At 43.2% G+C, this 27,860-nt stretch overlaps 1 protein-coding gene across 1 annotated transcript; it reads left to right on the top strand.

Moving 5' to 3' along the window:
* Positions 1-632: 632 nt before the first annotated feature.
* Positions 633-23,947, top strand: LOC128968000 (pancreatic lipase-related protein 2-like). The gene is made up of 13 exons (XM_054382320.1): positions 633-761; positions 10,028-10,076; positions 10,896-11,050; positions 13,296-13,421; positions 14,949-15,083; positions 16,519-16,627; positions 17,163-17,279; positions 17,355-17,477; positions 18,369-18,487; positions 19,657-19,786; positions 20,163-20,274; positions 22,207-22,374; positions 23,884-23,947. The coding sequence occupies exons 1-13, from the start codon at positions 633-635 to the stop codon at positions 23,945-23,947; spliced, it is 1,536 nt and encodes a 511-aa protein (XP_054238295.1).
* The last annotated feature ends 3,913 nt before the right edge of the window (positions 23,948-27,860 follow it).

Raw genomic sequence — 27,860 nt, 5'->3', positions numbered from 1 at the left:
CTGTGAATCTCACATGGCCAAAGACAACACAGATTAGTCAAAATGGTAGTGTGTACACAGAGCTTGACTGACTCCATTTGCAAAAGCTCATAAATGCTCAGGGATCTATATTGTCTCTAAATTGTAACACCATTTTTTCTTACTCCCCCCACCTCATTTTTTTTTGTTTTTTTAAAGAAGCTAGCCCACACTCTGTAAAAAAATATCCAGACTTGATTGCATGAACATCTCCAAAGGTTTGCTTCACAGGGCATGTACATCAGAGACCAAGCAGAGAGCTGGTAACTTCCAGAAGGTGCCACAGAGCAACGAAATTATGCTCCTGTTCTGAACTTCCCCACAGAGGAGGCTCAGCCCATTGCCTGTAGCAGTAGTTTACAACAAGCAGGTAACTCAGGTAAACATTTTGTGTTGACTGGCAGGAATGCTACATGGAATAACTCCTCTGAGGGCCAAAGTGGCTTTGCCTGGCTTTTCATCAGGCCCGTTAACAAAACCTTAAGAGGTGAAAATGTTGATTAATTAGATATGACAAGAGACAAGAAAAGGCAACATCTGTTATAATCCAGCAATAAGGGCATTGCTCTTACTAAGGTTCTCACTCACCCACATGAAGCCTATAATTAGAGGCCATGTGGGCAGGTCCACACCCACCATCCTGGGATGGATTCCAAGTGAAAAGAGCTGCTAGCAACCAGGATTTGACAGGGAGCTGGCTGAACGGAGCTTGCAAAGCAACAACCCTTCCTGCATTTGGAGAGGTAAATGGATGAAAACTTGGTAAGCTGTTCGGGCAAGCATCCTTACTAACTGCTGGTTGAGGCTGGAGGAGTGTGAGAACTCCTGCTTTAAAAAAGGACAGGGTTAAATGGTGTGGTCTGAGTCAACAGGAGTAAAGTAAACAACACCACTCAGTGATCCTGAGGAGTCCCTGGCAACATCTACAAGGCATAAAACTTTTCAATTCCAGGAAATCCCAGTAGGGGAAGAGAATTTCTGGGCTGTGATAATGTAATGCAGCCAGGAAAACTGTGTGGATTCAGTGGGATTAAGTTAATTTAAGACTGAAGGCATCCCTAGTTTTGTTTGTTTCTTGTTTGTTTGGTTGGTTTTTTTTAATAACAAAATGACAGAATTTGCAGGTGGAATCTGGACTTTTTGTTTTTAAAAAGGGACAATGCCTGAGAACACAAACAATAGCTGAAATGAGAAAGGAGGATAAATTTGGCTACCAAATCAAGTGTTACCAGGAGAGCTGCAAGCTTAAGGAGAGACTGGAAAGGAGGAAAAATCACAGAGCTGTTCTATAGAGGAACGTGGCAAACGAGGTATTTTGTTAGACTATCACATACAGAGAAACTTGAACTAGTCATCAGCAAGGGTTATTCTGCACTTCAGAAATGATAAAAGGAAAATATTGTTGGTCTTTGAGTTGATTGAATTTAGTAGTAGTCTAATAATACAAAGGAATAGTGAAACATCCTCCTGGAAAGACAGACAAGTGGGCAGATGGTGGCTGCAAGTCAGAGGAAGGCTCCCTAGTTAGCACAGAATTGGCACAGCCACCTCCCAGAACTGAATCATGTTTGTTGTCTGGGGTTTTATATAATGCTTGTAGTGCTTAAATGGTCATAATTTTCTCTGTAAATTTAAACTTATGAAATTCCAGTGCTGGGTCAAGGTGAGAATTCTATTATTTAGGAAATCAGAGCAGAACTGTGTACAAGGTCCTGAAGTAGGAGGCCAGGGATTTGATATTTAATGGGTTTTCTTCGCATTGTCTTGCAATTTCTTTACGTTGTTCACCATTTCTAAGCAACTGACCTAAAAACCTTAAAAGCCTGGATCTTACTACATCCTCCAAGGATGAATAAATGCATGTACAACTTTGCATACTTGCTAACCTTTTATTATAGTGCTTCCCACATTAAACATCTCCAGAAAAGAATGTTCATTGCTTTTCTTAGTCGCTGTTCCAATTTAATGCCCTAGCTCACCATCTTAGCTTCAGTTTAAAAGGTCAGAAGATACTCAGAGAATTCTCTTACCCAGAGCAGAGAGCTTATGTGAGCCTGGTGCCTAGAAAAGATGATGATATTCGTTGTACATTTGGAAAGAATGGGATCAAACAACAAAATTACATGTAAATAACCCCCCAAAACTATAGGGTACTTTCAGGTAATTGCATATGGATAAATACCTACAGGATCTCTTTATGAGGCCTAAAGATACTAGTGTCAACATGAGGAGAAACTTCTTTACAGTGAGAGTGACAGAGCACTGGAACAGGCTGCCCAGGGGGGTTGTGGAGTCTCCTTCTCTGGTGACTTTCATACCCCACCTGGATGCATTCCTGTGCAGACTACCCTGAGTGATCCTGCTCTGGCAGGGGGGTTAGACCTGATGATCTCTTGAAGTCCCTTCCAACCTCTGATATACTGTAATACTGTGTCATCTTCTTTTCCTTATTTCTTTTTACAGTTTTGGGTAATTTTCTAGTGCTTGGGTGTGCAATGAACAAGTGTTCTCTAAATGCCTCAAGCACAAAGCCATGCAGTAATTGCTGAGAGAACAGGAAATTTAACCTGTAACTCTGGGGTCAGTCTTGTTTAACAACTTTATCAGCTATCTGGTGAGGGGACCAAGTGTCCTCTCAGTAAGTTTGCAGATGACATCAAACAGGATGGGAGTGTTGATCTGTTTGAATGTAGGAATGATCTGCAAAGAGCTCTGGCCAGGCTGGATCAATGGGCTGAGGTCAGTAGTGTGAGGTTTTACAAGGCCAAGCACCAGGTCCTGCAGCTGGGTCACAACAACCCCATGCAATGCTACAGGCTTGGAGCAGAGTGCCTGGAAAGCTCTCTGGCACAGAAGGACCTGAGGGTGCTGGTTGAACATGGGCCAGCAGTGTGCTCGAGTGGCCAAGACAGCCAGCAGCATCCTGGTCTGTATCAGGAACAGTGTGGCCAGCAGGCACAGGGAAGTGATCCTATCCTTGTGCTCAGCATTGGTGAGGCCACACCTTGAATATTGTGTTCAGTTGTGGGCCCCTCACTACCAGAAGGAATTTGAGTTTCTGAGCATGCCCAGAGAAGGGCAGCAAAGCTGGTGAAGGGTCTGGAGCACGAGTCTTGGAAGAGCGGCTGAGGGAACTGGGATTGTTTAGTCTGAGGAGGCTCTCCATAACTACCTGAAAAGAGTTTGTAGAGAGGTACATGTTGGTCTCGAGTTTTTTTCCAACCAAAAGGTTTCAATGAATCTATATCCAATGCTTATGCACTAATTTCTGGATGGTTTCTCCTTTGTTGCTTTTACACTGCTAACAGAGTGCTGTGCCAAACTACTGAAAAATATGAAGGACAAAAATAAAGCACTGGAAAGACAGAACTGACAAAAATATTCTCTGTTTAAGGGCAGTGGCGGTGCAAAAAATACAGGAAGTATGATTGGAGTAGTAAGGCAAGAAAAGATGGGAAAAGCCCTGTAAATGGTGACAATCAAAAAGCCATGAAGGTAAAGAACTTAAACCTCACTACTGATGGGGGAAAAGTAGTCCTGAAAATTGGAAAACCTGCATAAGACTAAAAAGGCACAAAATGTCAGTCTTAGCTTTTCTGCCAGATGAAAATGAGCCAACACTGCAGAATGGTACTGCAGAAGGGCTGTTCCAGCTCTAACAGTGTTTGCTTTCAACACAATGATATCAATGAAGGCCATTCCACCTCTCAGCTAGGCTGCTAAGGTGACCATTTAACCTCCCATGTGGCCTCTTTGAAACACAGAATAAAGTGGAAGGCACCTTCTAGATTACTGATCCCTGCCCATACCACTTCTCACTGTGTGATAAAACTGTCTTAAAACTAGGCTGGTTTTTGCCCTGGCTGGGCTATTTCAGACTCATTTTTCACGGTGAGTTCTTGTTCGACCACTACATCTTTGTTTGGTTATCACTGCTCCTCTCCCAATCTCAGGTTATATCTTTGGGGAACAATCATCTACACTCTGAGCCTTCACACTCCTACTCAAAAAAATCCTGGCCTTACTGCTTTCTCCACATTTCCTCTTTTCCACCTTCATGGAAAAGATTTCCTCAGCTTTCTCCATTTGCTCAATAACCGTCCCCCAACCTGTGCCTGCAGCACCAACAGAACCTCTGTACTCTTTAAATATACCCTAATCTATATATGGAATACAAAATAGATACTGGAAATACCATTCTCCCTCCTGTATATGTGGAAAACAATAACAAGTTCCTTGACACTTCAGAAGCCACCAATAACACATTAGCAAGACTTCAAAGGCCTTTTCAGTTTCTGCCTCCCCAAATGTTCACCTGCATTCTGCGAGTATCATCTGCAGTCTGACAGCATTTATTTCCCAACCCATAAAACATAATCCAGCCTCCATGGCCTGTACTTTTTATTTACTAATCCCTTAGTCTAGATGTCAGTAGTTTTTCAGTGGGAGCTCCTGTCCAGCAACACCAGTGCCCAGGAACTGATGCCTCTAAAACCCTGCTGAGGATATCTGCCATGAGCAGGGAGTACCTACAGGGCCAAAAAACAGCTACACAAACACAATCACTGCTTGGTCATGATGTGATACAATGGTGCAGAGTAGCAAGAACTGTATTTGTAAATCCAGGAATTACCTTAGAGTTCTCTGCCACTGTAGTCAGAGCTGAAATAATTACTTTAATCTACTTAATCCATGTGTTTAATTTTTAATCTGCTTAACTGTTTAACAACGCCCGGGTGCCATTTGGCTTTCTTAACCAAAATATCAAGTAGCAGAGCAGATCTGATTAAAATCCAAGTATCATGAGAATTAAGGTTGATCCTATAAGAATGTCATGTTAGTTTGTCACGTCAGATAACTGAATTCTATTACTCAACTGAAGCTTTCAACAGTTTTTCACAGTTTTGCTTTCATGACTGTGTATCCTGTGGAGAGCTTCATTATTCTGCCTTAGGATGATGTTGAACTAAGACCCCACAGGTCTGAAATTCCTGAGGTCATTCATCCTATTTTTTCCACCTGTTAGCATGTCAGTTTTCACAGGCTCACAGGATGTTAGGGATTGGAAGGGACCTCTGGAGAACTTTTGAGTCCAACCTGCCAGAGCAGGACCACAGAATCAAGCACAGGTCACACAGGAACACATCCAGATGGGTCTTGAAAGTCACCAGAGAAAGAAACTCCACAACCTCTCTGGGGAGCCTGTTCCAGTGCTCTGTGAATCTCACAGTGAAGAAGTTCCTCCTCATGTTGAGATGGAACCTCCTGTGCTGTAGTTCATATCCATTGCCCCTTGTCCTATCACAGGGTCTCTGGATTTTTCTTTTTAATCAAAAACTTAATAAAAAATCATCAATGTTTTTTTCTAGATGGATTTTTATTTTTTAAGAATCTCATCTAAGAATTACCAAATTTCAGTGATTTTAAATATGTGGCTCCAGCAGTTGTTCTACAGCTAGAATTATTGACTGAACAGAGTATCACCATGAATAATTTTTTTTCTGGTGTGAACATTAACTGGATTTTGGTAGAGAAAGAAATAAAAAAAGCATAAAACTTTTAATTCAGCTGCATCCTTGCCTTTTGCTCCATTTCATGCTGCAGTGGACCAATGAGATTGCAGCTTTTTAATTCTATGCATGAAACATTCCTTAACTCATGTCTTAATTCTACTGCCTACACTTTTACATGTTGGCATTGCCATTTTCCTTATGAAACCTGTGTGAATCCTAGCTATTGATTCCCAATTTCTATTAGCCCCCTCCTTGTTCTTCCTCTTCACAGTACCACAGTATATCAGAGGTTGGAAGGGACCTCAAGAGATCATCAGGTCCAACCTCCCTGCCAGAGCAGCATCACTTAGGGTAGTCTGCACAGGAATGCATCCAGGTGGGGTTTGAAAGTCTCCAGAGAAGGAGACTCCACAACCCCCCTTGGGCAGCCTGTTCCAGTGCTCTGTCACCCTCACTGCAAAGTTTCTCCTCATGTTGAGCTGAAATCTTCTGTGTTCAAATTTGAACCCATTGTTCCTTATCACTGTGAACCACCCAAAAGAGCCTGGCCCCCTCCACTTGACACCCACCCCTCAGATATTGATAGACATTGATCAGATCCCCTCTCAGTCTTCTCTTCTCCAAACTGAGCAGCCCCAGGGCTCTCAGTCTCTCTTCACAGGGGAGATGCTCAAGTCCCCTAATCATCCTCATGGCTCTCTGTTGGATTCTCTCCAGCAGGTCTCTGTCTCTCTTGAACTGGGGAGCCCCAAACTGGACACAGTATTCCAGGTGGAATACTCAATCTTCATCAAAAAAACCCAAAACAAAACTATTTTGTAATCTGTTACAGCTCAGCAGTGGAAGAGGTAAGAAAGGTGATAAGAGAATTGTGAGTAAAATTCTTAGCAAGTAGATAAGAAATGTATCTTAGTTTAATTCTTTTTAAAAATCTATTTACTACTGTGAGATTATTAGGTTTAAAATGCTGATAATTAAAGACCCTGAGATTTGGGCTTGTTCCTCCTGAATGGACTTTGTGCTTGTGTGCATGTCTTGAGGAGGGTGAGTGGTGCATGTGTGTGATTATACAAAGCACACACTTGGCAGTCATTATGCAGAGTTTCTCCTATCTCACAAACCATCCACTTGTGGCCCATGAATCACAGTCTGAACAACAGTGTCTAGAAGGTGACTTCATGGCCTGTTGTGAAGGACAACCACTTCTCCAGTAGATTTTACACATTAGGATGTCAGTCTGTGACTATTTCCAGTTTCACTGTTTGCTTTGGTTTTTTTTTTTTTTCTTTCTAATTGAACAGGAATTTAGAATTTTCTAGTTTTGCCTTAGAAGTGCCAGTCCTCTGTCCACTGGGTGAGCTCAGCAGCCTTCTTGCCAAGATCACATTCACGAACAAGTCGTTCCAGTTCCTCTTGTTTAGCACTAAGCCTCTTAAAAAACCAGCAAAATAATTTTGCCCCATAAAATTGTATGCTACAAGATATCATTTCTTAACCTCTTTGACATCTTTTTGTCACTAAGTTAACATAGACCAATGCAGAAAACCTGCCCACTAAAACGTTGTCTCCTACCCACACTACAACTCTCTCAATAACAGAATGAATCAAAATACCATCAAAAAAAAAAAGAAAGAAAGAAAAATTCTACCCCTTCCATTACTTTCCCAGCTGTATATTCATTTTTATTTGCTGCCTTCAAAGGAAACTACTGATCCCTTTTACTTGGCCACAACCTCCCACATTTCCTAAAATCATTACTCATTAGCTGCCTTTTAGATTTTGGGTCTAAAAAGAAATTATATTAACCTTCCTACTACAGCACTCCCACCATGGACAATGCATCTCCTGAGCATGAGAGCTATCCAATAAACAAACAAATGCTACTGACCTCTCTAATTCATTTAGTGAGCCACATTTTCTATGATTTTCCTGCACTGCCATGAGGTTCTCATCATGATGATGACAGATATTCCAGCTAGACAGAGGTGTTCCTTTTGGCTGGCAGTTAGGACTTCTCTGGTTTTGTCTGTCACCAGCTGCATAGAATAACTCCTGATCCTTTTTCCTCTCGCTCTCACTCACTGTCAGACTTCCCCTCTGCTTTCCACTCTCCTCAAGCAGCTAATTTTATTCTCTGTTAACTGCATCAAAGGATGCATTAGACTTAGGAACAGATTTGTATTTCTAAGGAAATTTCATGATTCCTCTTAGCTTTGCACTTTGCAACTCCAGCTCACTGCTCAGGTGTTCAGCCTTGCTCCTCTGCCCTATCCCATAAACAGTGAGCTGTTACCACACAGGGACTGCAGGGCTGATTAGAGAGTGCTCAAAGACACATTCTGCATTCTGACCTATCCCATTTTGCTTGGTTAGGAAACTACATCATTACAGCCAAGCAATCCAACTTCCACCAAAAAAAAGGACATAGGTGACTCCTACCTGACATTTGGCATACAAGCATGAAGGACAAATTCTCTGACATTCCCAGTTTTCTTGGTTGCTTCTGAGAGCATTTGGCAGTGACAATGGCCTCTGGAACATTGGTTTTCCAGCTTTCTTACACTGCTGAATCTCTGACAAATGCTACCCCTTTGGAGACAGTTCCCCACATTGCAAGAATATACATACTAAATTGACCATTCTTAATTACTTCTAATGGACTATCTCAGTCACCAAGGGTGACAGCTCAAATTTTTTCCTTTACAAGAAAGAGAGTATGTTGAAAATGGCAGGTGAGTACCACAGAAAACTGTGGTGAGTACCACAGAAAACACCTAGAAGAGGAAATTGAGAACAATGGATGGAGGCAAACAAGAAGGGAGGAAGAATGGGGAAACATATGGAACCCTTGCCATGGGGCAGGTGACTAGGAAGAAATTCTTCACCATGAGTGTTGTGAAATACTGGAACAGGTTGCCCAGGGAGGTGGTGGAGGCTCCATCCCTGGATATTTTTAAGGCCAGGCTGGATGTGGCTCTGAGCAACCTGATCTAGTGTGAGGTGTCCCTGCCCATGGCAGGGGGGTTGGAATTAGATGATCCCTGTGGTCCCTTACAACTCTGACTGATTCTATGATTCTAAGTGGAGAGGAAAGGAAGCCAAATAAAGTTAGGGATATAAAAAGCCCTGGGTAAAAGCAGCACATGAAGGAAGGGAGAATCATGGAATCTGAAAGAAGAATCATGGAATCATTTAGTTTGGAAGATCATCAAGTCCAGCCATTAACTTAGCACTGCCAAACCATGTCCCCAAATGCCATATTTATACATGTCCTAAGTTGAGTCGAATCTGCTCGTGTATATTCAATACCATGTTGCCATCATGCCAGCTTCAAAATTAAACTGCTGGCTGCAGCAAAGTATCATGGGCCTTGAAGTCCAGATTGTAAAGGAGAAGCTTCCTATTCCAGTTGCTGCTTCTGGTTTCAGGGTTTGGGGGGTTGACCTTTTCAGCTGTGCTGGCTGCTACTGGCTTAGGTGGGGAGGAACTGTTTTGTCACTGGCTTCTGCAGCTGCTTCTGCTTTTTGCTGTGTTTTTCTGCAAAGTAATTGTGCCTTGTTTCAGCCCATTAAATTCTTTATCTCAACCCAGAGGGTTTTTTTTTGTGTTATTTTCCCTCCCACTTGTGTGGGGAAAGAGGGGCTTGTGAGACCAAGCTGCATTAACCCAAGACAATACAACTACCTCCAGGGATGCTGACTCAGCTACTGTTGAGTCTGTTATGGTGCTTGACAACCTTTTCAGAGAAGAATTTTTTCCTGACATCCACCCTAAACCTTCCTTGGTGCAACATGAGGCCATTTCCTCTCATCCTGCTGTTTGTTACTTGGGAGATGTGACTGACACCCATCTCACTACAATCTCCTTTCAGGGAGTTGTAGAGAGCAATAAGGTCTCCCCTCAGCCTCCTTTTCTCCAGGCCCCTCAGCCACTTCTCAGAAGACTTGTGCTCTAGACCCTTCATCAGCTTAACTGCCCTGTCTTGGACACACTGCAGCACCTCAGTGTCTCTGCTAGTGACAAGCCCAAGCCAGATTTTGTTACAGGTTATCACTGTATTCGTTCTGTTACACCTCTCACCTGTTATCTCCACAGCTGGCAAAACTCAAAACCTGGTGATCTGACTTATTCCCTCAGCAACCTGCTTGCAGCATTGGCTGTGCAAGAAATGCAATGATCAGCAAAAGTGGACAGGAAGGGTCACCTATGTCATCCTGCTGGCAACATTCTTCCTAATGCAGCCCAGGATGCTCCTGGCTGCCTTTGCTGCAAGGGCATGGTGCTGGCTTATGGTTAATTGATATTTACCAGGAGCCTTGGGTCTCTTTGTGCAACACTTCCTTCCAGCTGATGTGTCTCCAATGTATTCTGACTGGAGTAGGAGTTTATTCTTCTCCAAATGGCAGGTCTCTGCATTTCTTTCTGCATTACACTCTTTTTAAAAGGATAAGTCACTCTAAATGAAATGCTTAACCTGCATATTCAATTTACTTTAGGTGGTTGGAATGTGGATTATCGCATTTTATCTCCTGGGCACAGCAGCAGGTGAGACTATATCAATATAAACTACCACTAGAAGGTGAATTCAGATGAAATAATATATAGGAGAGGATGACTAATATTTTCCTTTGAACTGAAGCTGTAGTCTGATTTGCAGGTTTTGGCAACTTGTTTATTCCTGTGCATAGAACTAATGCTAAAAGGCTCTGCTCTGTTTAAATTTTATTGTTATAAATATAAGAGACATGACCTGGGACTGAAAATTCACAGAGAGATTCAGAGTCATGTGGGCTACTTCTATCATGTGCTGTCATTCCATGACAGATGCAGACAAAGGACTGCTCACTAACAGGGTCCTCAGCCCAACACACAGTGCTGAAACATAAAAGTTGAACCTAAGTGATCAAGAGCCATGTTTGATCTAGAAAATGGTACTGTACTGGAAGAAATTATCATTTCATTCATAGTGCATAGATAGACTACAGTCTTACAAGCAGAGACACAATGCTCTGGAGTAGGAAGCATGCAGGGGCAATTCTAACAAGCACTTCTTAAAAGACTTCTCCCTCTCTCTTTTTTTCTTTTTTTTTTTAAGAAATTGAACTAAATCCTTTAGAAGCCTAAAAAACCAGTGTAAAAACCATGTCAGGGCCTTGATTTGGGTTATCCTCAAATTATTTACCTCCTCTTGGGCTACCTGCTTCAGGCAATAACCATAAAGGAAACAAGAATGAATCTCAATTTCAAAATTAATTGTAAAATGGAACCCTCATTTTCCTGCTCTTCAATCTGCTGTAGTCTCAAATGCATCATCAACCATCAGACAGTCTGACATACAAACAATTTTTTTCTCCTCTTCTCCAGGTAAAGAAGTTTGCTATGACAGGCTTGGCTGTTTCACAGATGACCCACCATGGTCTGGGATACCAGGGAGACTTCTGACAGGTTTGCCTGACTCTCCAGAAGATATGAACATCAGCTTCTCTCTCTACACCAGAGAAACAGGAAATCATTCACAGGTGACATTGATTTTTAGCATCAAGAACTGACTAAACCTACAAATGTTTGTTACCTAGTTAAAAAGCCTCTGTCAGTAATCATAAGCAAAACAAGTCAGATAAAGAAGACAGTTTGAAGGTACAGTAATGGATGTACTTTGGGGTAAAGCATAAAAAAGTGTGTTGAGAACTAACTGTAAGACACAACAGCTTTTCTGGCAGGATGTGGGTTATGGCAGGCTACCTGTTGCATGCATTTAGGTCTCTGAGGAAAGTTGAAGACTAGTGCAAATAAACAGCCTCCTGAGTACTCAGATTGGACAGCAATTACTGTTGTCTTACAGGGAAGCTCGGCTAGGAAGATATTGTGACATTTCAAAACAGAAGTCTGAAGAGACTGATTTTATGCAGTTTCCAAAGCCACGTTCCATCCTGACATCGGAGTGATTTCACATTCTTACCTGTCTGTACTCTGAAAATAAAGATAGAACTACTCAGGCTGCTTACACCCTGAAATACTAAGCAAATCAACGTGGAGCAACCTGTGAGTTCAGGAACTGGGACCACGACACTTCAGCCTATGAAACCACTAAATCCTTGTCAGGCTCTCAAATCTAGTTTCCTCTGTGCTCCACAGGATTCCTCTAGCATGAGCTATGATGCCATTACTGCCATTACTTACATCATTGCTTACAGCAATCCTAGTTGATGCTGAGGATCCAGCCCAGGCTCTCTAAGGATACCTTATACCTGTAACAAGCTTTTATGATCTGCAGAGCAGGGACATGTGAGGACACAAGAAACGTTCAGCAGCAGGTTACTCAGCACTTCTGTTCATGACAAAATAAGTCAAAGTACATCTTGTACTAATTGCCAGCCAGTAAATGTTAAGGTATCTATGACCTAGGGCACACCTCATCCACACCCAAACTTCCTGAGCTCACACCACAGACCCTGTGTTTGAAAACAACACAGACAGTCAGATATTGTTACCACAGAATTAACCAGGTTGGAAAAGACTTTGAGATCATCTAGTCCAACCTATCACCCAACATCATCTATTCAACTAAACCATGGCACTAAGTGCCTCATCCACTCTTATTTTAAACACTTCCAGGGATGGTGAGTCCACCACCTCCCTGGGCAGCCCATGCCAATAGCCAATCTCTCTTTTTGTGAAGAATTTCTTCCTAACATCCAGCCTAAACCTCCTCTGGCACGGTTTGAGATTGTGTCCTCTCCTCCTGTCACTGGTTGCCTGGGAGAAGAGACCAACCCTCACCTGGCTACAGCCTCCCTTCAGGTAGTTATACATGGCAATAAGGTTTCCCCTTAGCCTCCTCTTCTCCAGGCTAAACAACCCCATCAGAGAAAAGGAATATATATCAGTCTGGAAGAGACCTCAAGAGGTCCAACCCCCCTATCAAAGCAGGATCGCTTAGGGTAGTCTGCACAGGAATGCAAACAGGTGGGGTTTGAAAGTCCCCAGAGAAGGACACTCCACAACCCCCTGGGCAGCCTGTTCCAGGGCTCTGTCACCCTCACTGGAAAGAAGTTTCTCCTCATGTTGAGCTGAAATCTTCTCTGTTCAAGTTTGAACCCATTGTGCCCTATCTTATCACTGTGAACAACAAAAAAGAGCCTGGTCCCCTCCACTTGACACATAGAACTACACAGCTCGCAGCCATGGGTGAAGAATAACCATCACCCCTCTTACACATGATTCCTGCATGGAATTCTGCCTTTCTGAAACACCTCAATGACAAAAACAGGGATAGAAACATCACCTACCTGGAAACAAAACAAAACACAACAACAAACAAAAACCTACCCAAACCAAAACCCCCAAACAAATAAACAAAACCCATCTGTTGCTTTGGCACAGAGCAGCACATTGAAAGCAAAGGGCAAGCTGAACCAGGACATGTGGAGCTGGTGGGCTGCTCCCTGGAGGAACTCATCCAACTCAGGTCAACAGGAGTCATGCAACACTGTGTCCCTTTTTTGATTGCCTCCGTATGATGGTGTTCTTCCTGCATTAAGCAAAGCAGACAGGCACAGAAGAAACCCCATGGGGACAGCTTCTTTGAAACCCAGAGTGGAACTTTAAAAGATGAGATACAGGGGTCTTTTGAAGTTCCAAAAATCTCAGACTTTTGTCTATTCAAAGTAGTCCCTTGAGTCCTACAGAGGGATTGACTAGGTGGCTTATAAAAACGTTTAAAAGTATTAATAACTAAAACTTTTTATTTCTCTTCACACACAGGTGATCTCAGCGATAAATTCCTCAACCATCCAAAAATCACATTTTTCCTCACGTAGAAATACCTCCTTCATCATTCATGGATTTGGCAGCACTGGAAAAAAAGGCTGGGTGGTAGAAATGTGCCTGGTATGAGAGAGTATCCTCTGATTTTCATCAGCAGATGTAACTACAACCTGTCAGTATCCTTTAGGCGCTAGTCACCTTCCACTTTGCAAGTCACTAGGCAATAGCAGATACCAAGAGGCAAACTGTTATCACTCTGGAAGATGCAGCAGAGCCAAGGATTGTTGGTCATCTCTGACATTATGCTTCCCTAGACACTTTCCATCTCCAAACCCAACACATCAGACAAAAGCAATAAAATCAACACAGATGTCCCCAGAATACTGTGTTAGATTCACCAGCTGAACTGGCTTTCAGTCAAAAGACTTTCCTGAGTTAAAAAGCTCAAGTTTCAGTCTACAAATACTGTTCTGGTTCACTGCTCCTCAGATTTCAAATCTAAAATGTGGAAGCTGCCACAAAACCAGCAGAGAGTACTGTGTCAGTGACAGCCTTGGCTCTGATAGTTAAGGAAATCTGCACTAATTTTTGCCTCTTCCGTGCTAGCAGGGAAAAGGACAAGCTAGGAAAAGACCACCATTGGATACTAACAGATTTGCAGCATTATTTTTGTTCATAAATCTATGAATATTAAAATTCCATATTATTTTTCTGTTGAAAAGAAGGGCAAGTCTATCTGCTTCTCCACTCTATGCACTTATGGTGCCTACAGAGTCCAGGATTCAATGCACTATCATTTCAAGTTTCTGTTTCCCTTGTCATTCACCTGCAGCTGTTCATCATGGATCAACTTTTGTTAGTTCTTTTGAAGAACACTCCTTTTTCTCTCTCAAGTCTTAAGTGAACCTTAGTTACAGAAAGCTACAACTGCAGACTTTAATACTTAATTCTTCCAGGGGAAAAAAAAAATAAAAAACCACTGATCTCTGCAAGCCTGTGACCAATGTATTAGCTTTCTTTACTGAAATAGAAATTTCTACTCTACTCTAAACTTTTTCAGCCTGATGTGACTCCCTCAGTTTTAAAGGCATTTGGTCAAGAAGTCTATTTCCTAAGCTATTTAGTGAAGTTACCAACATCCCTCAAGGAAAGTCAGATAGAAACTACAGTGCAATTGTGTGGCAAGCCCCAGACTGAGGAATGTGAGGTGATGATTGCTGAAAGCAAGTGCCAGGAGGGGCAATGGCTTTAAGCTTGAGGATGGCAGATTTAGACTGGAGATTAAGAAGAAATTCTTTACAGTGAGGGTGGTGAGACCTGGAGCAGGCTGCCCAAAGAGGTTGTGGAGTCTCCTTCTCTGGAGACATTCAAAACCCACCTGGACATGTTCCTCTGTGACCTAGTCTAGGTGATCCTGCTCTGGCAGGAGGTTAGACTGGATGATATTTCATGGTCCCTTCCAACCCCTAATGCTCTGTGAAGCATCTCTATGAAGATATGTGTTTAATTGCAGCACAGGCTACACTGAAGGGTCCTGTTTGGTTAGGAATGAGAAAATTAATTTTAATGTTACCTTTGAATGTTTCTTCTAATTTAAGACCAATCTCTGCTCTTTCCTTAAGTACTTTGCTTTATGTGTTCCCACATCAGCTGTTACTGGAAGTGGAAAACATCAACTGCATTGCTGTTGACTGGAAAGAAGGTGCAAAAGGCACCTACGTCAGCGCCGTGAACAACATCCGTGTCATTGGGGCTGAGGTTGCTTATTTCCTAAACACTTTACAGGTAAAGGACACAGCTTTACCACCTATGACTCTTCAGTACATCTAGTGGGGTTATGCTGCTGCTGCTGCTTTGATTTATGAAGCTTGCCCAGTGTGGTCAGCCAGTGCTTCAGGCAGAGCTGTAGGATGAGGTTGAGATCCCGGTAGTTGTACTAATTATCAACTCTGTGAGGATTTCTCACAGCCACGGGAGATGCAAAAGAAGGGAAGGTGGGTTAAAAGAGCTGCCAACTAGCTAGAAACCAGTAGGTGGCAACATTTCCATACGATGATCCAGGCGAGGAGGTGTGCAAGGGAGAGGCAGCACGGCTCACCAGTTCAGTGCTTGCCAGAGTCTTGCCAACACTGCATACGTGTGCTAGAAGTAAGCTAGCTCAGCATCACTGACACGAGCAGGAGCTGGCTCACTTGGTAATGCTGTTTGCTGTCCACAGGCATGATAAACTGCCCAGTTGCCTTCTAGTTGTGAATTTCATTCTCCTGAAGGCAAGTGCTTGCATCTACATGTGTAGCACAGAACTTGGCAAAGAGGAGAATGAATGTCACCCCACCTAAGCTTTTCAGTGAAAACACTGAGTGCTGTGACCACATGTTCTAGGCAGGGGCAGGGAAAATAGATGTGATCAAAAAGGGCACCTCAGCAGAACAAACAAAGAAAAATTGAGATCTCATTGATGGAAGATGAAATTAGGAATTGATCCAAATAACAAAGAAGTTTTCTATTTCAATGGTAACTGGATGCCAACACTACTACAGTGAACCATCATCACTAGGCATTTAAAACTCTAGACTGGATCATTTTCTAGCAACTCTTAGTGTAACTAAACAATAATAAAATCAAGGAACTCACACCCTATTTGCTATGCAGGAAGTCAGTCCAGCTGTTTAGGATATCAGGTAGTGATAGGAGTAGGGGGAATGGAATAAAGCTGGAAGTGGGGAGATTCAGGCTGGACGTGAGGAAGAAGTTCTTCCCCATGAGAGTGGTGATAGCCTGGAATGGGTTGTCCAGGGAGGTGGTTGAGGCTCCATCCCTGGAGGTGTTTGCAGCCAGGCTGGATGAGGCTCTGGCTAGCCTGATGTAGTGTGAGGTGTCCCTGCCAATGGCAGGGGGTTGGAACTGGCTGATCCTTGTGGTCCCCTCCAACCCTGACTGATTCTGTGATTCTACAGTGAATCCATCATCACTAGACATTTAAAAAACTCTAGACTGGATCATTTTCTAGCAAGTCTTAGTGTAACTAAACAATAATAAAATAAAGGAATTCACACCATATTTGCTATGCTGGAAGTCAGTTTAGCTGTTTAGAATATCAGGTAGTGATAGGAGTAGGGGGAATGGAATAAAGCTGGAAGTGGGGAGATTCAGACACCTTCTTTGCTTGCTATTTAAAGCCTGCGTTCTTGTCTCCCACCACCACCACCTTAACAATTAGAAAATCTTCGAGTACTCCCCTTCTGAAGTCCATTTAATTGGCCACAGCCTGGGAGCACATACTGCAGGAGAAGTAGGAAGAAGGATCAGAAACATCAGACGGATCACAGGTAGGCTGTTCAGCAAGGTGCAGAGCTAACAGAGTGCATTTCTAACTTGCCACACATTCATCTGTGGACTGGAGTTCCATTATTTGCAATGCTGGGGAACAGACAAACTTTATCCTGATTCCAATTTGTCTAGTTAGGTTACAAACTGTTTAGTGAAGGACAAACATATTAGCATTGCTATCATTCCCTGGATTACATCAAGCCCTTAAAGGCAAAGCAACAGACCAATAATCCTTAGGTTTTCCCTAGTCTTATAGATTTACAGGCCACTAATAAGATTTCAGCTAATAAAACGCCTCCTTCATAATAAAAAAATGCCATGATATACTCTATTGGGTAATAACTTCCTTCTGTCAAAAGTTTGCAGAAAAGGTTCAGAAAACCATATTATTGCAATTTTTTCCCCCTACAGTTTAGCTTAAAATTCATATTGTTATTATCCCACAAGCCTCATGCTATACTGAATAGCTGATGTTTTAAGTTGATATATGCAACACCTTCTCCCAACCAATAAATGTGGTGGGTTTTTTTTAAGGCTTAGACCCTGCTGGGCCCTATTTTGAAGGCTTTTCTCCTGTGGTGAGGCTGGATCCTTCAGATGCAAATTTTGTTGATGTTATCCACACTAATGCTGCTCACTTTCCTGCCACAGGTAAGTGTTCATCTGCAGGTAAGTATCTGGAGGGATGGGCCTGGCACTCAGACACTGACATCACTTGTATCTCAGGGCTTGGAATGTATAGCACTGCTGGGCACCTGGACTTTTACCCCAATGGAGGAACTGTGATGCCTGGATGCACTGATTTAGTTCCAGAGGTGGAACAAAGTGATTTTGGAGCTCTAATTGCAGGTAAACATACATTGCCACCATGCAACAGTGCTTTATTTTTGTTTGGTTCTGAAATGCGAACAGTGAAAGCAACTGTCCTTGGGGCAGGAAATGGCAGAGTGACAAGATGGAGTTTTGCCTCTTTACTCATAAATGAGGAAAGGAATAAAGACTGGATCAGAACAGTGCTCCCCAAGGAGGACTGTATGGAAAGAAGGCACAATACAGGCCTAAGCTTTGCTTTTGTCATTTGAAATTGGACCTGCAGAACACAAAAAGGCAGAATACAAAATGATCAGGGAGTCTGCAAGTCCAACAGCTCAATAACCGCCCCCCAGGAAGTTTTCCAGGCTCAGACAGGGCAGGGCCATGGCCAAACCTGCAGCATGACACCATCACCTGGACTTTCTTGCAGATGCTGCAAAGAGCATCTCACACCTTTAAGGCATGAATTAGGTGAAAACATTCAGTGTTTGCAGAAACTGTACATGCCTCTCCTCTCCACCTGAGACTTCTCTCTCTTCACAGGCTTTAGAAAGTTTGACAGAAGGCTGGTGGATTCTTCTTGTTCTATTAACTCTTTTACATTTGAATTAATGTAATCTTGTTGTGACATCTTGTATACATGTATATATGCAGAGAGCTGTCTTCTTAAAAGGGACTATTGCACCCTAACAGACCAATGCATCTCACTTAAAATCTTGGGGAAACTGGCACCTAAAAAAGCCCAAACAAAACAGATAAACCAGTAGTAACTTCTACTGCAACTAGGAATGCGTAAATTCAGAGGAAAAGCACTACCAAGACCACGCTGCTGTTCTGTGCCTTTGTTTCCATGGTGAGGCAAGTGCAGCTCTTGTTCAGAAGAAAGGGAGGTGACTTCATGGATGCTCACAAATTTTGTCCCAACAGATGTCACAGTGTTTGGGGGGTGTCATCACTCCCGCAGCCACGAGTTCTATTTTGAAAGTATCCTCTATCCCACCGGATACCTTGCATATCCCTGTGAATCATACGACTCCTTTCAGTCAGTAAGTATATCAGCCCAGGAATGGGTGAGCTCTAAAGAGTCAAGCAAATCTCTGTGCCCGTGGTAGGGCCCATTATGGGCACAGAGCACTTGGATGCCAGTGGTTGTGCTCTGGTGGTGTGGTTTGGTATCAGGAAGCACAGAGGTTCCATCAACTACTCTGTTCTGGAAAACGAATCCTGAAGCACGGATGATATCCCAGTATCACAGTACATTGGAGAATGGAAGGGACCTCCAGAAATCATTGGGTACAATCCCCCTGCCAAAGCAGGATCACCTAGGATAGTCTGCACAGGAATGCATCCAGGTGGGTTTTGAAAGTCTCCAGAGAAGGAGACTCCACAAATCCCTGGGCAGCCTGCTCCAGTGCTCCATCAGCCTCACTGGAAAGAAATTTCTCCTCATGTGAGCTGAAATCTTCTATATTCAAGTTTGAACCTGTTGTTTCTTGTCTTATTAGTGCACACCAAAAAGAAATTGGCCCTCTCCACTTGACACCCACCCCTCAGATATTGATAGACATTGATCAGATTCCCTCTCAGTCTTCTCAAGACTAAAACAGCCCCAGGGCTCTCAGTCTCTCTGCATAGGTTTATCAGTTTCTCTTCATGTCATCAAATAGGAAGGAAAAATAATAACCCTCCCAACAATTCTCACCCTAAACCTTTATGCAAATAGCACTTAGGTTAGCTCTATCCACCTTACTAATTCCTGGCTAGAAGAGACATTTGGAGCCTCCAAAATCACTGACTCTTCCCTAATTTACACTAAGCATTGATGACAGCACCTAAATAAATGCACTGATGAATTATGTTCCTTTATTTTCCCCCTCATATTGTGTTGCAAAGCGGATGCAGGCAAGTTCCCTTCCACTGGGAGAGTAAAATTAGCTTATACTTTTGCCTTAGATGGTAGCTGAAAAATATTTGAACTAGGGAGTTTTAGACCATTATCCACACAGGTATGAAACCTGCTCATTCCATACCCACTTGGTATGCACTGGTACAGAAGTTACCTGAAACAAGCTGATTGGGTTTTGGTGGCAGGATGTGAGAACAGGCAGCACTGCCACAGCTTTGCAAGATCAGAACAGCATCTTAAGGCTTGATTTTATCAGAGCTGGAATGAAAACAAAGAATCCTCATTAACTGATGCTCTTATTTTCCCTAGGGAGACTGCTTCCCTTGTCCCCAGGAGGGCTGTCCAATGATGGGCCACTACGCTGACAGATTCCCAGATAAATTGAAGAGGGTAAACCAAAAGTATTTTTTAAATACAGCAGCAGACCCACCTTTTGCTAGTAAGTGGAGGGTTGGTTTGGCTTTTTTGTTTTGTTTTGTTTTTGTGGTTGATCATATGTTTGAAAGTAATTGCCTTGAGGTAACTTGCAGACATGCAGCTCTGTTGCTTTCATAAAGAGATGCTCACATCTCTGACAATAACGCCACATTAGTAATCACAATTCAGGCAGGCTAAAGATTTCATTTGCTAGCACAGAGGAATTCCTCTTAGGAAAAGAAAAATAAAAAAGAGAGAGAGAGAACTTTCCAGTATACTAGGACTCCCAGATCTCTCATATCAATGTGTGTCAGTGTTCTGAACTTTGCAAGGAAAAATTAAAAAGATAGTTTCAAACCATCACAAATGGCAGTTTTATTTTCCTTTTCTTTATGCAGCCTGGAGACAACAAGTATTTATCAGACTGTCTGGTGTAGAGAACATGAGGGGGGACATAAACCTAGTTTTCCATGACACGGAAGGGAACACAAAAGAATATGAAGTTGCCAGGTAAGACAAGTTGATATTTTCCTATAGCATTTAATGCTGCTAACCTTAATCTACACACTGTCCACATAATAAGTATTTGCACTGCTTACATCTGTATTGTAGATCTTCTACTCAATATCAGATATGAAAAAAAAAAAAAACCAAAAGCAGGTAGATGGTTGCAAAAAGTGGAAGGCACTTCTTTCCATGAATTATATGGCTTTACAATAAATTTGGAATACAGCTTGACCGAGTTGCTCACAAAACAAAAAGCAGACCAAAAAAGCAGACCAGACCAAAAAAGCAGACCAACCCCCCCAGTCAAATCAAAACCCAAGCCCCACACTTTACACCTCTGGAATGCACACTGCTTTCACACTAGCATGGCATCATACCTGTCAGGATACTCACTCCACGTGCTGACAGGACTTTGCTTTGCCAGTGACTTGCTGTATGATCTTACACAAGGCAATCTTGTGTCTGAGCTTACCAAATTTGCAAGGTGGATCCCTCCTTCCTCCCTAGGATACCTTCAAAGCCATCATTACTATATAAATGGCATATTTATATGGTCTGGGCAGTAAGTTTCATTCACAGCTCGTATTATCTCCTGCTGACTACCAAAGTAGCAGTTCTCACTGTCTTCTGTACCTGTTCTGAAACAAGAGCTTCCATGAATTACAGAATCACAGAATCAACCAGGTGGGAAAAAAACTCAGAGATCATTAGGTCCAACCTACTACCTAACACCTCCTGACAACTAAACCATGGCTCCAAGTGCCACATCCAAGCTTTTTTTTAATACCTCCAGGGATGGTGACTCCACCACCTCCCTGGGCAGCACATTCCACTGGCCAATTACTCTTTCTGTGAAGAACTTTCTCCTCACCTCAAGCCTAAACTTCCCCTGGTGCAGGTTGAGTCTGTGTCCTCTTGTTCTGTCACTGGTTGCCTGGGAGAAGAGACCAACCCTCACCTGTCTACAACCTCCTTTCAGGTAGTTCTAGAGAGCAATAAGGTCTCCCCTGAGCCTCCTCTTCTCCAGGCTGAATTAGAATCATAGAATCCATCAGGGTTGGAAGGGACCACAAGGATCAGCCAGTTCCAACCCCCCTGCCATGGCCAGGGACATCTCACACCAGATCATGCTGGCCAGAGCCTCATCCAGCCTGACCTTAAACTCCTCCAGGGATGGAGCCTCAACCACCTCCCTGGACAACCCATTCCAGGCTCTCACCACTCTCATAGTGAAGAACTTCCTCACATCCAGCCTGAATCTCCCCACTTCCAGCCTGAATCTCCCCACTTCCAGCCTGAATCTCCCCACTTCCAGCTTTATTCCGTTCCCCCTGCTCCTATCACTACCTGATAGCCTAAAAAATCCCTCCCCAGCTTTCTTGTAGCCCCCCTCAGATACTGGAAGGCCACAAAAAGGTCACCTCAGAGGCTTCTCTTCTCCAGACTGAACAGCCCCAACTCTTTCAGTCTCTCCTCATAGGAGAGGTGCTCCACCCCTCTGATCATCCTTGTGGCCCTTCTCTGCACACGTTCCAGCATGTCCAGATCCCTCCCACCATCCTCTTTGCACATGCAGACCAAAGCCCCACAGAAATTCCCAGCTCATCTCTCATATCCTCCCTGGAAACGTCACCTGGAGCTCTCCCTGGAGTAATACCTGTAAAACTCAGCACCCTTGGGCACTGGAGGCAGCTCCAGTCTCACCTTTATCATCTCCCACTGGTCTCCCAACATGTGGAGACTTATTGTTTTTCATCCTCTCCTCGTTCAGAGCACAACCACCCATATTCTTGGTCCACTATCTTACTCTGTTACAAAGAGCAGCAATTTTCTGTTGTAAGAAAGGGGAAAACTCAGATCTTGTGGAGAGTGCAATTTAGTTCAATAATCTCTAAACCATTGAACTTGGAATTGTTGTCTTCATTCTATTTGCAGTGGAGTCCTCTCTCAAGATGAAGTTTATAGCAAATACATTGATGTTGAAATTAATCCCAAAAATACTAAAAAAATTGAATTCCTTTGGAACAAAGCAGTATTTACCCTGCTCTGGGCAAGACTGGGAGCAGAAACAGTCAATATTATTTATGGAGAAGATGGACATAGGTAAGTATATCCCTTGTACAGGTCAAAGGAATGGAAAAAGAGTGCAAAAACTCTGGGAGACAGGGTTGAAAAATGGTCTTAGTAAACTGGACACGTGGCTTACAATCAACAATGTGAATTTCAGTAATGTCAAGGCCAAGATATTACACTTTGGCCAGAAAAATCAAATGTTTGAGTAGAAGCCAGGGAATAATTGTCTGGAAAGGAATACAGCACTGAATGATTTGGAATATGTGCTGGTTTGCTACAGTAAAACAATTACAAACAAGATAAAGCAATTCTTTATGTATTATCAAGCCTATTGGACAGAAGATCCAGGGAGTAATTATTCTAATCAAAAGAAGCATGGCCAGCAGATTGAGAGAGGTGATCCTGCCACTCTGCTCTGGTGACACATCACTCGGAGTGCTGTGTCCAGCCATAGGACCCCCAACACAAGAGAGACATGAGCCTGCTGGAGTGGGTCCAGAGCAGTGCCACCAAGATGATGAGGGGGCAGGAGCACCTCTCCTACAAGGACAAGCTGAAAGAATTGGGGCTGTTCATTATGGAGAAGGGAAGGCTCTGGGGAGACCTTATTTCAGTATCTGAGGGGACTTAGAGGAAAGCTAGGGAAAGGCTAGGAGTGATGGGATGAGGGACAATGGTCTTAAACTGGAGCAGGGTAGTGAGTTGATGTAGCCCTAGGCAGCCTGAGGTAGTTGGAGGTGTCCCTGCTCACTGCAAGGGGCTGGACAAGAGGACCTTTGAGGGTCAATTCCAACCTGATGCAATATGTGAATCTGTAATGTGCATAACTGGGAGAAGACTGTGATCAGAAGCAGGGTCATTTTCCAGTTTGGAGAATATACTTCAGGAACAATGCACAGAGACTGAAGTCTGGAAAAGCAGCAAACAAGATTTAGAAAACTTGATGTGTGTAGAGCAGCTGAAGAAAATGTGTTTCTCAGTAAAGAAAAGCCTGGAGAAGTGTCACAGTCAACTGTATTCACTGGATTTAAATCAAGGTTTCCTTGAGGCATTTTACAACAGAAAAATTATTGGTTTGTAGTTTGCCATTGCCACAGATTATTTAGAGGAGCTGGTAAAATCTCTTTCAACTAAAAAAAAAGCCACAAAGCTTTGATTGGGATTAAGCACCTAGCCAAAAGAAAGAGATCTCACCAAGACACCTGCCTGATGTTTTCATCTAGAACTCTATTTCTGAATCTTGAGTTTAATTTTATTCATTTATTAAAATTCAGCTTTTACAGCTGATCCCCCAAAGAAGGAAACTCACCTTGTTACTGTTAATGTAAATATCCTGCAGAGCAGTTTCTTAGAAAGGCTTACGTGGATTTGTCGATCAGACTAACAAGTCTCAAGGTGACAGAAAGGCTTACATGGGTTATGGATCAAAGTAACAAGCCTCAAGGTGACAGCTGACAGTCTTTCATCGTTCTTTGTGGGAAAATAGATAAATGAATCGTGGTTTAAGGCGTTGAGGTTTGTTTCTATTTTTCTTCCTAGGTCAACATTATGTGGCCATGGAACCGTGACATATGGAGTTCCTCAGTTACTTTCACCGTGCTAGAGGTTGCCTAGGACAAGCTGTTCTGTATACAACAGCTGAGCAATCCATCAGTCCTGTGCATGGGAATGTTGGTACACAAGGCTATTAAAGCAAAAAAAAAAAAAAAAAATCAAACTGCCTGTTGCTGCCTCAATTTTTTCAAGTTCTCTGAAAACACACTGTCAATGTTTTCTATGGAAGAAACTGGAAATCCTATTTGCTAAAATCCATTTGTAACTGCACAGTCTTAATCTATCAGTGCCTCAAGGTAAGAACCATTTCCCACCACACTGATAACGTTGCTGGATTTTGCATCTATCAAACACTCTCAAAAGCAGCACATCCCTGAGATTGGGAGTGGTCCCAAGCACCTTCTTTTCTGCAGCCTATAGTATCCCTCAAAACTTTCCAGACACATGAGCACTGCCCTCAGAAGACACTTTGGGGTGAGGCAGGATCAGAACAAGACTAGTGCATTTCTTCAGCAGGTCAGAACAGCCTTTTGTACACTGCACCTTCATGCAACCCACAGATGGAGGCAAACCTCAAGGGTTCCCTACTTTGGAAGAAATTGAACAGCTGAATCATATGACCTGGCTACTGCTGAATTTCTTTCCTGTGACCACTGACAATCTTGGAGAGAAACTTTGACTCTGAACAACTCTAGGCTTTACAAAATACCCACAAAACCCATTTCACACTAAAATGAATGCTATTGCTCTTCAAAGCATGCCATGAGAGAGCCACGTGGAGTTTTAAGAGACAAAGGCTGTGGATATGTTTCTAAATGTGAAAACCAAACTCTAAATTAATGAATAAGAAGAAAGACTCAATAATTTACTCAATTCCATTCCCTCACACTTAATAAATTATGTGCAAACACTTGGGCAGATGATTTTTCTAACACATAGTAGTAGAAATAGAATATATTAGAAATAGAATGTATTTGTGATGAACACAGATACCTGAGCGAAATATTGTAGTGAAGGCACCAAATGCCCAGAATTATGCCCCTAGATATCAGGTAACTTGTCTCAACATGCCTTGGTAAGTCTCACCTTTCCACCCTCCCTTTCAGGAGAGGAGGACAAAGGCTTAGGCGCCAACCTGTTTCCTAAGGGGTAAACAACTGGCATGCATCCACCTCATGGCATGCTCATGCTCTTGCCATCTAAGGGCATAATTCTAGCTTCACCTTTTCCATAGGTGGAAGTAGATTGTTGACAAATGTGCCCATTGGCCAGATCTAGCCTCAAGAAATCTATAAGTACTACTCCATTTGTTTACTACCTTGCTCTCTCCTTTTGCCTTCAGTTGCTACATAAGCTCACGCTGTGTAAGCTGTAAGCCTTCTCACACACAAGCATACTGGAAGCCTCTGCAATACAGAAGCTAGCCCACTGAGACACTTGAGGAACCCACAAAGGATAATCCCTTCGCTGATGCACATATCAGTGTCATAAGCCCAGTCAAAAGGACTGAGGAAGCCCCGAGAGAGGGTAAGCTTTAGTCCAAAAGGAGAAGAACTAAGCCCGAGCCAGGCAGTCCAGATCTGCTGCAGCCATAAGCAGCTAAATAAGCAGAAACTCATCTTGCGTACCCTCCACCGTTTGCAGGAGAGAAAAGGAGCCGCAACTGCTCCAAAGCCCTAAGCAGGCAAAGCACCCGAGATTTCCCCAAGGGAAAGAAAGAGCGAAAGATAGCCTCTCCGTTGAGATCACATCAAGAACTGCCTTATAACCTTAATGGAAAGCAGTCGCCAATGTTCAGCAGAGTCAGCTCCCTTCGAGCCGAGCAGAGGGGAAAGCATCGCTTCACTGCACCCCCCACTGAAACCTATCTCCGAGATTGGAGACGACCAAAACCCGCCTACTGGGAACCATCACCTGACCCGGCCCCGTCGCGGAGAACCGGGCTGATCCTCCAGTCAGGGAGCCGCTCCAAGCCCTGCTAAGGGAAACTGCCGATAGGCGGAAAGCAAGCCACCCCTCCCCGCAGACCACGGAAGGAGAAAGCAGGCCTTGCCCCCACCCACAGTGGCAGGGGGGAGAAAGAAAGTTGCTGCCTGGATGGGAGCAGCCCAGGGCAGATAAGCAGTGAGCCAGCGTAACCCAGCAACTTGCCTCGCTACACATAAAGACAGAACGTATCTTTCCATGTGTGCAACATTCAGTAACATTCTATTCAAAGTGCCCACGTGTAGCCACGTGATATTTCCAGCTTAACTTGCCTCGTGATAACATTATAAATATCTCTGTATATAGTTGCAAGCCGCAAGCATCTTGTCGAGTCTCCATCTAGTGGACAAGCAGTGGAACCGCACCTTTCGTTCCCTAAATTAGAAATTGACTGTAAATATTATAATTGGGTAAAATTGTATATATTGAACCAGTTATGGTCTATATTGTTACAACACTGCATCCAAATAAATATATATAAGGTGATTAATAGCTATTCATAATTATAATGAGTAATAATTTTCATAATTCATAATTAATAACCATAATCATCCCTAATCACCCTCACCATGACAATATTACAACAGGGAAACAAGACAACAACAGTCGGTGTTGTATCCTTGTCCAAACGCTAACTAAACCTATATGAAATTAGAAGCACATTTAAACACCAGTCTGAGGTTCAGCCAAGAAAGATCTGCAGTTCCAAATACTGCATGTCCCCTGGCAGTTTGACAGGTGGCAAGGGAAGCATGAACAATGCCAGGAAGCACCATACAGTGTCCCAGGACAGAGCCATGGCATCCTGCATCATTAGGAATCAATTCTTTTCCTCCACCTGTTTCATACTACTACTTCTTCAGGACTTCAGAAACAAAACTGGCTCTTTATTTATCACTTTCTTTCTCAGAAGTCATCTTTCTTCCAGCTGCCTCTGATGGTGAGGCTGCAAGGACCAGAACAGCTAGCTGCTCTGGTTAGAAAGAGCAGCCTGCATGATATGGAAGGACAAGCACACCAGGCCTTCCCCTTCTTCCCAAAGAGCCAAGCAGATGAAATACAGCTGACCAAGGCATAAGAAACTGCCTAGCTGTTGAGTTTGCCCTATGTTATTACTGTGTTGAGTAAGAGCAACAGACTACCTGTGATAAAATCCTGACTCAAATCTTTTCCATCACCTCTTACATTAAATGGAACAGCGTGATTGCCCCCTCAATTCGAAGTGTTAGAGCTTTTCAGTGCACTAGGGCATTGTGGAAGCTATTTTGCCACAGAATCTTGTCTCAAACAAGCTTCTTCTCTGCTCCCTTTTCTTTGTATTCAATCACCTGTGACAGTATGCTCCTGGAGCAGGACATTGTGGTGCAGACATTGCTTGGGTGCCTGCACCTGTGCCAACTCAAGGCAGTTGCTGCCACGTTCACAAGCGAGCCTGCACAAACAAAGGTGAAGCAGCAGCCACCCAGAATACTGGGGGGGCCTCACCATTCTGCAACCTCTATAATGCTATGTGCAGGCACCCTAACAAGAACTCAGCTAAACTGGAGTCCCACCACATAAGAGCCATGTGAGCCACCCTGCTATGGGACCACTTCTACCAATCACCCCTAGGCAGAGAACGAAGGGGAGTTTAGAAACAAAAGGCAGCACCACAAACTGTCGGTGTGTGCCCACCACCAAGAAGGCATCAACCATGCAGGGTGTTGCTCTAACTCAGAGTGGTGATACTTTTCTCCTCTTGCCTCTAGTCTTTTCTCAGTTCGCTCTTCACTCCTCTCTCTGATACATACTCGGTAATTGCCTCACCTGCTTTAAGAGCCACTGTCTGATCAAAGGAACATTCATTAATGTGTAATTAATAAATCTGTAATTATTCTAGCCATTTTGGTGTCACTTTGTCTCTCCTCACTCTTTTGGCATCTCTAAAGAACCTCCTGCGGACCCTTCCTCAGAGGTGGGGTCTCAACAGGCATGAT

This window comes from Indicator indicator, chromosome 7 (assembly GCF_027791375.1).
Source record: "Indicator indicator isolate 239-I01 chromosome 7, UM_Iind_1.1, whole genome shotgun sequence".
In the NCBI taxonomy this organism is placed as follows: domain Eukaryota; kingdom Metazoa; phylum Chordata; class Aves; order Piciformes; family Indicatoridae; genus Indicator; species Indicator indicator.
Note: the sequence above shows the minus strand (reverse complement) of the source record. Positions and strands in the feature narration are given on the sequence as shown.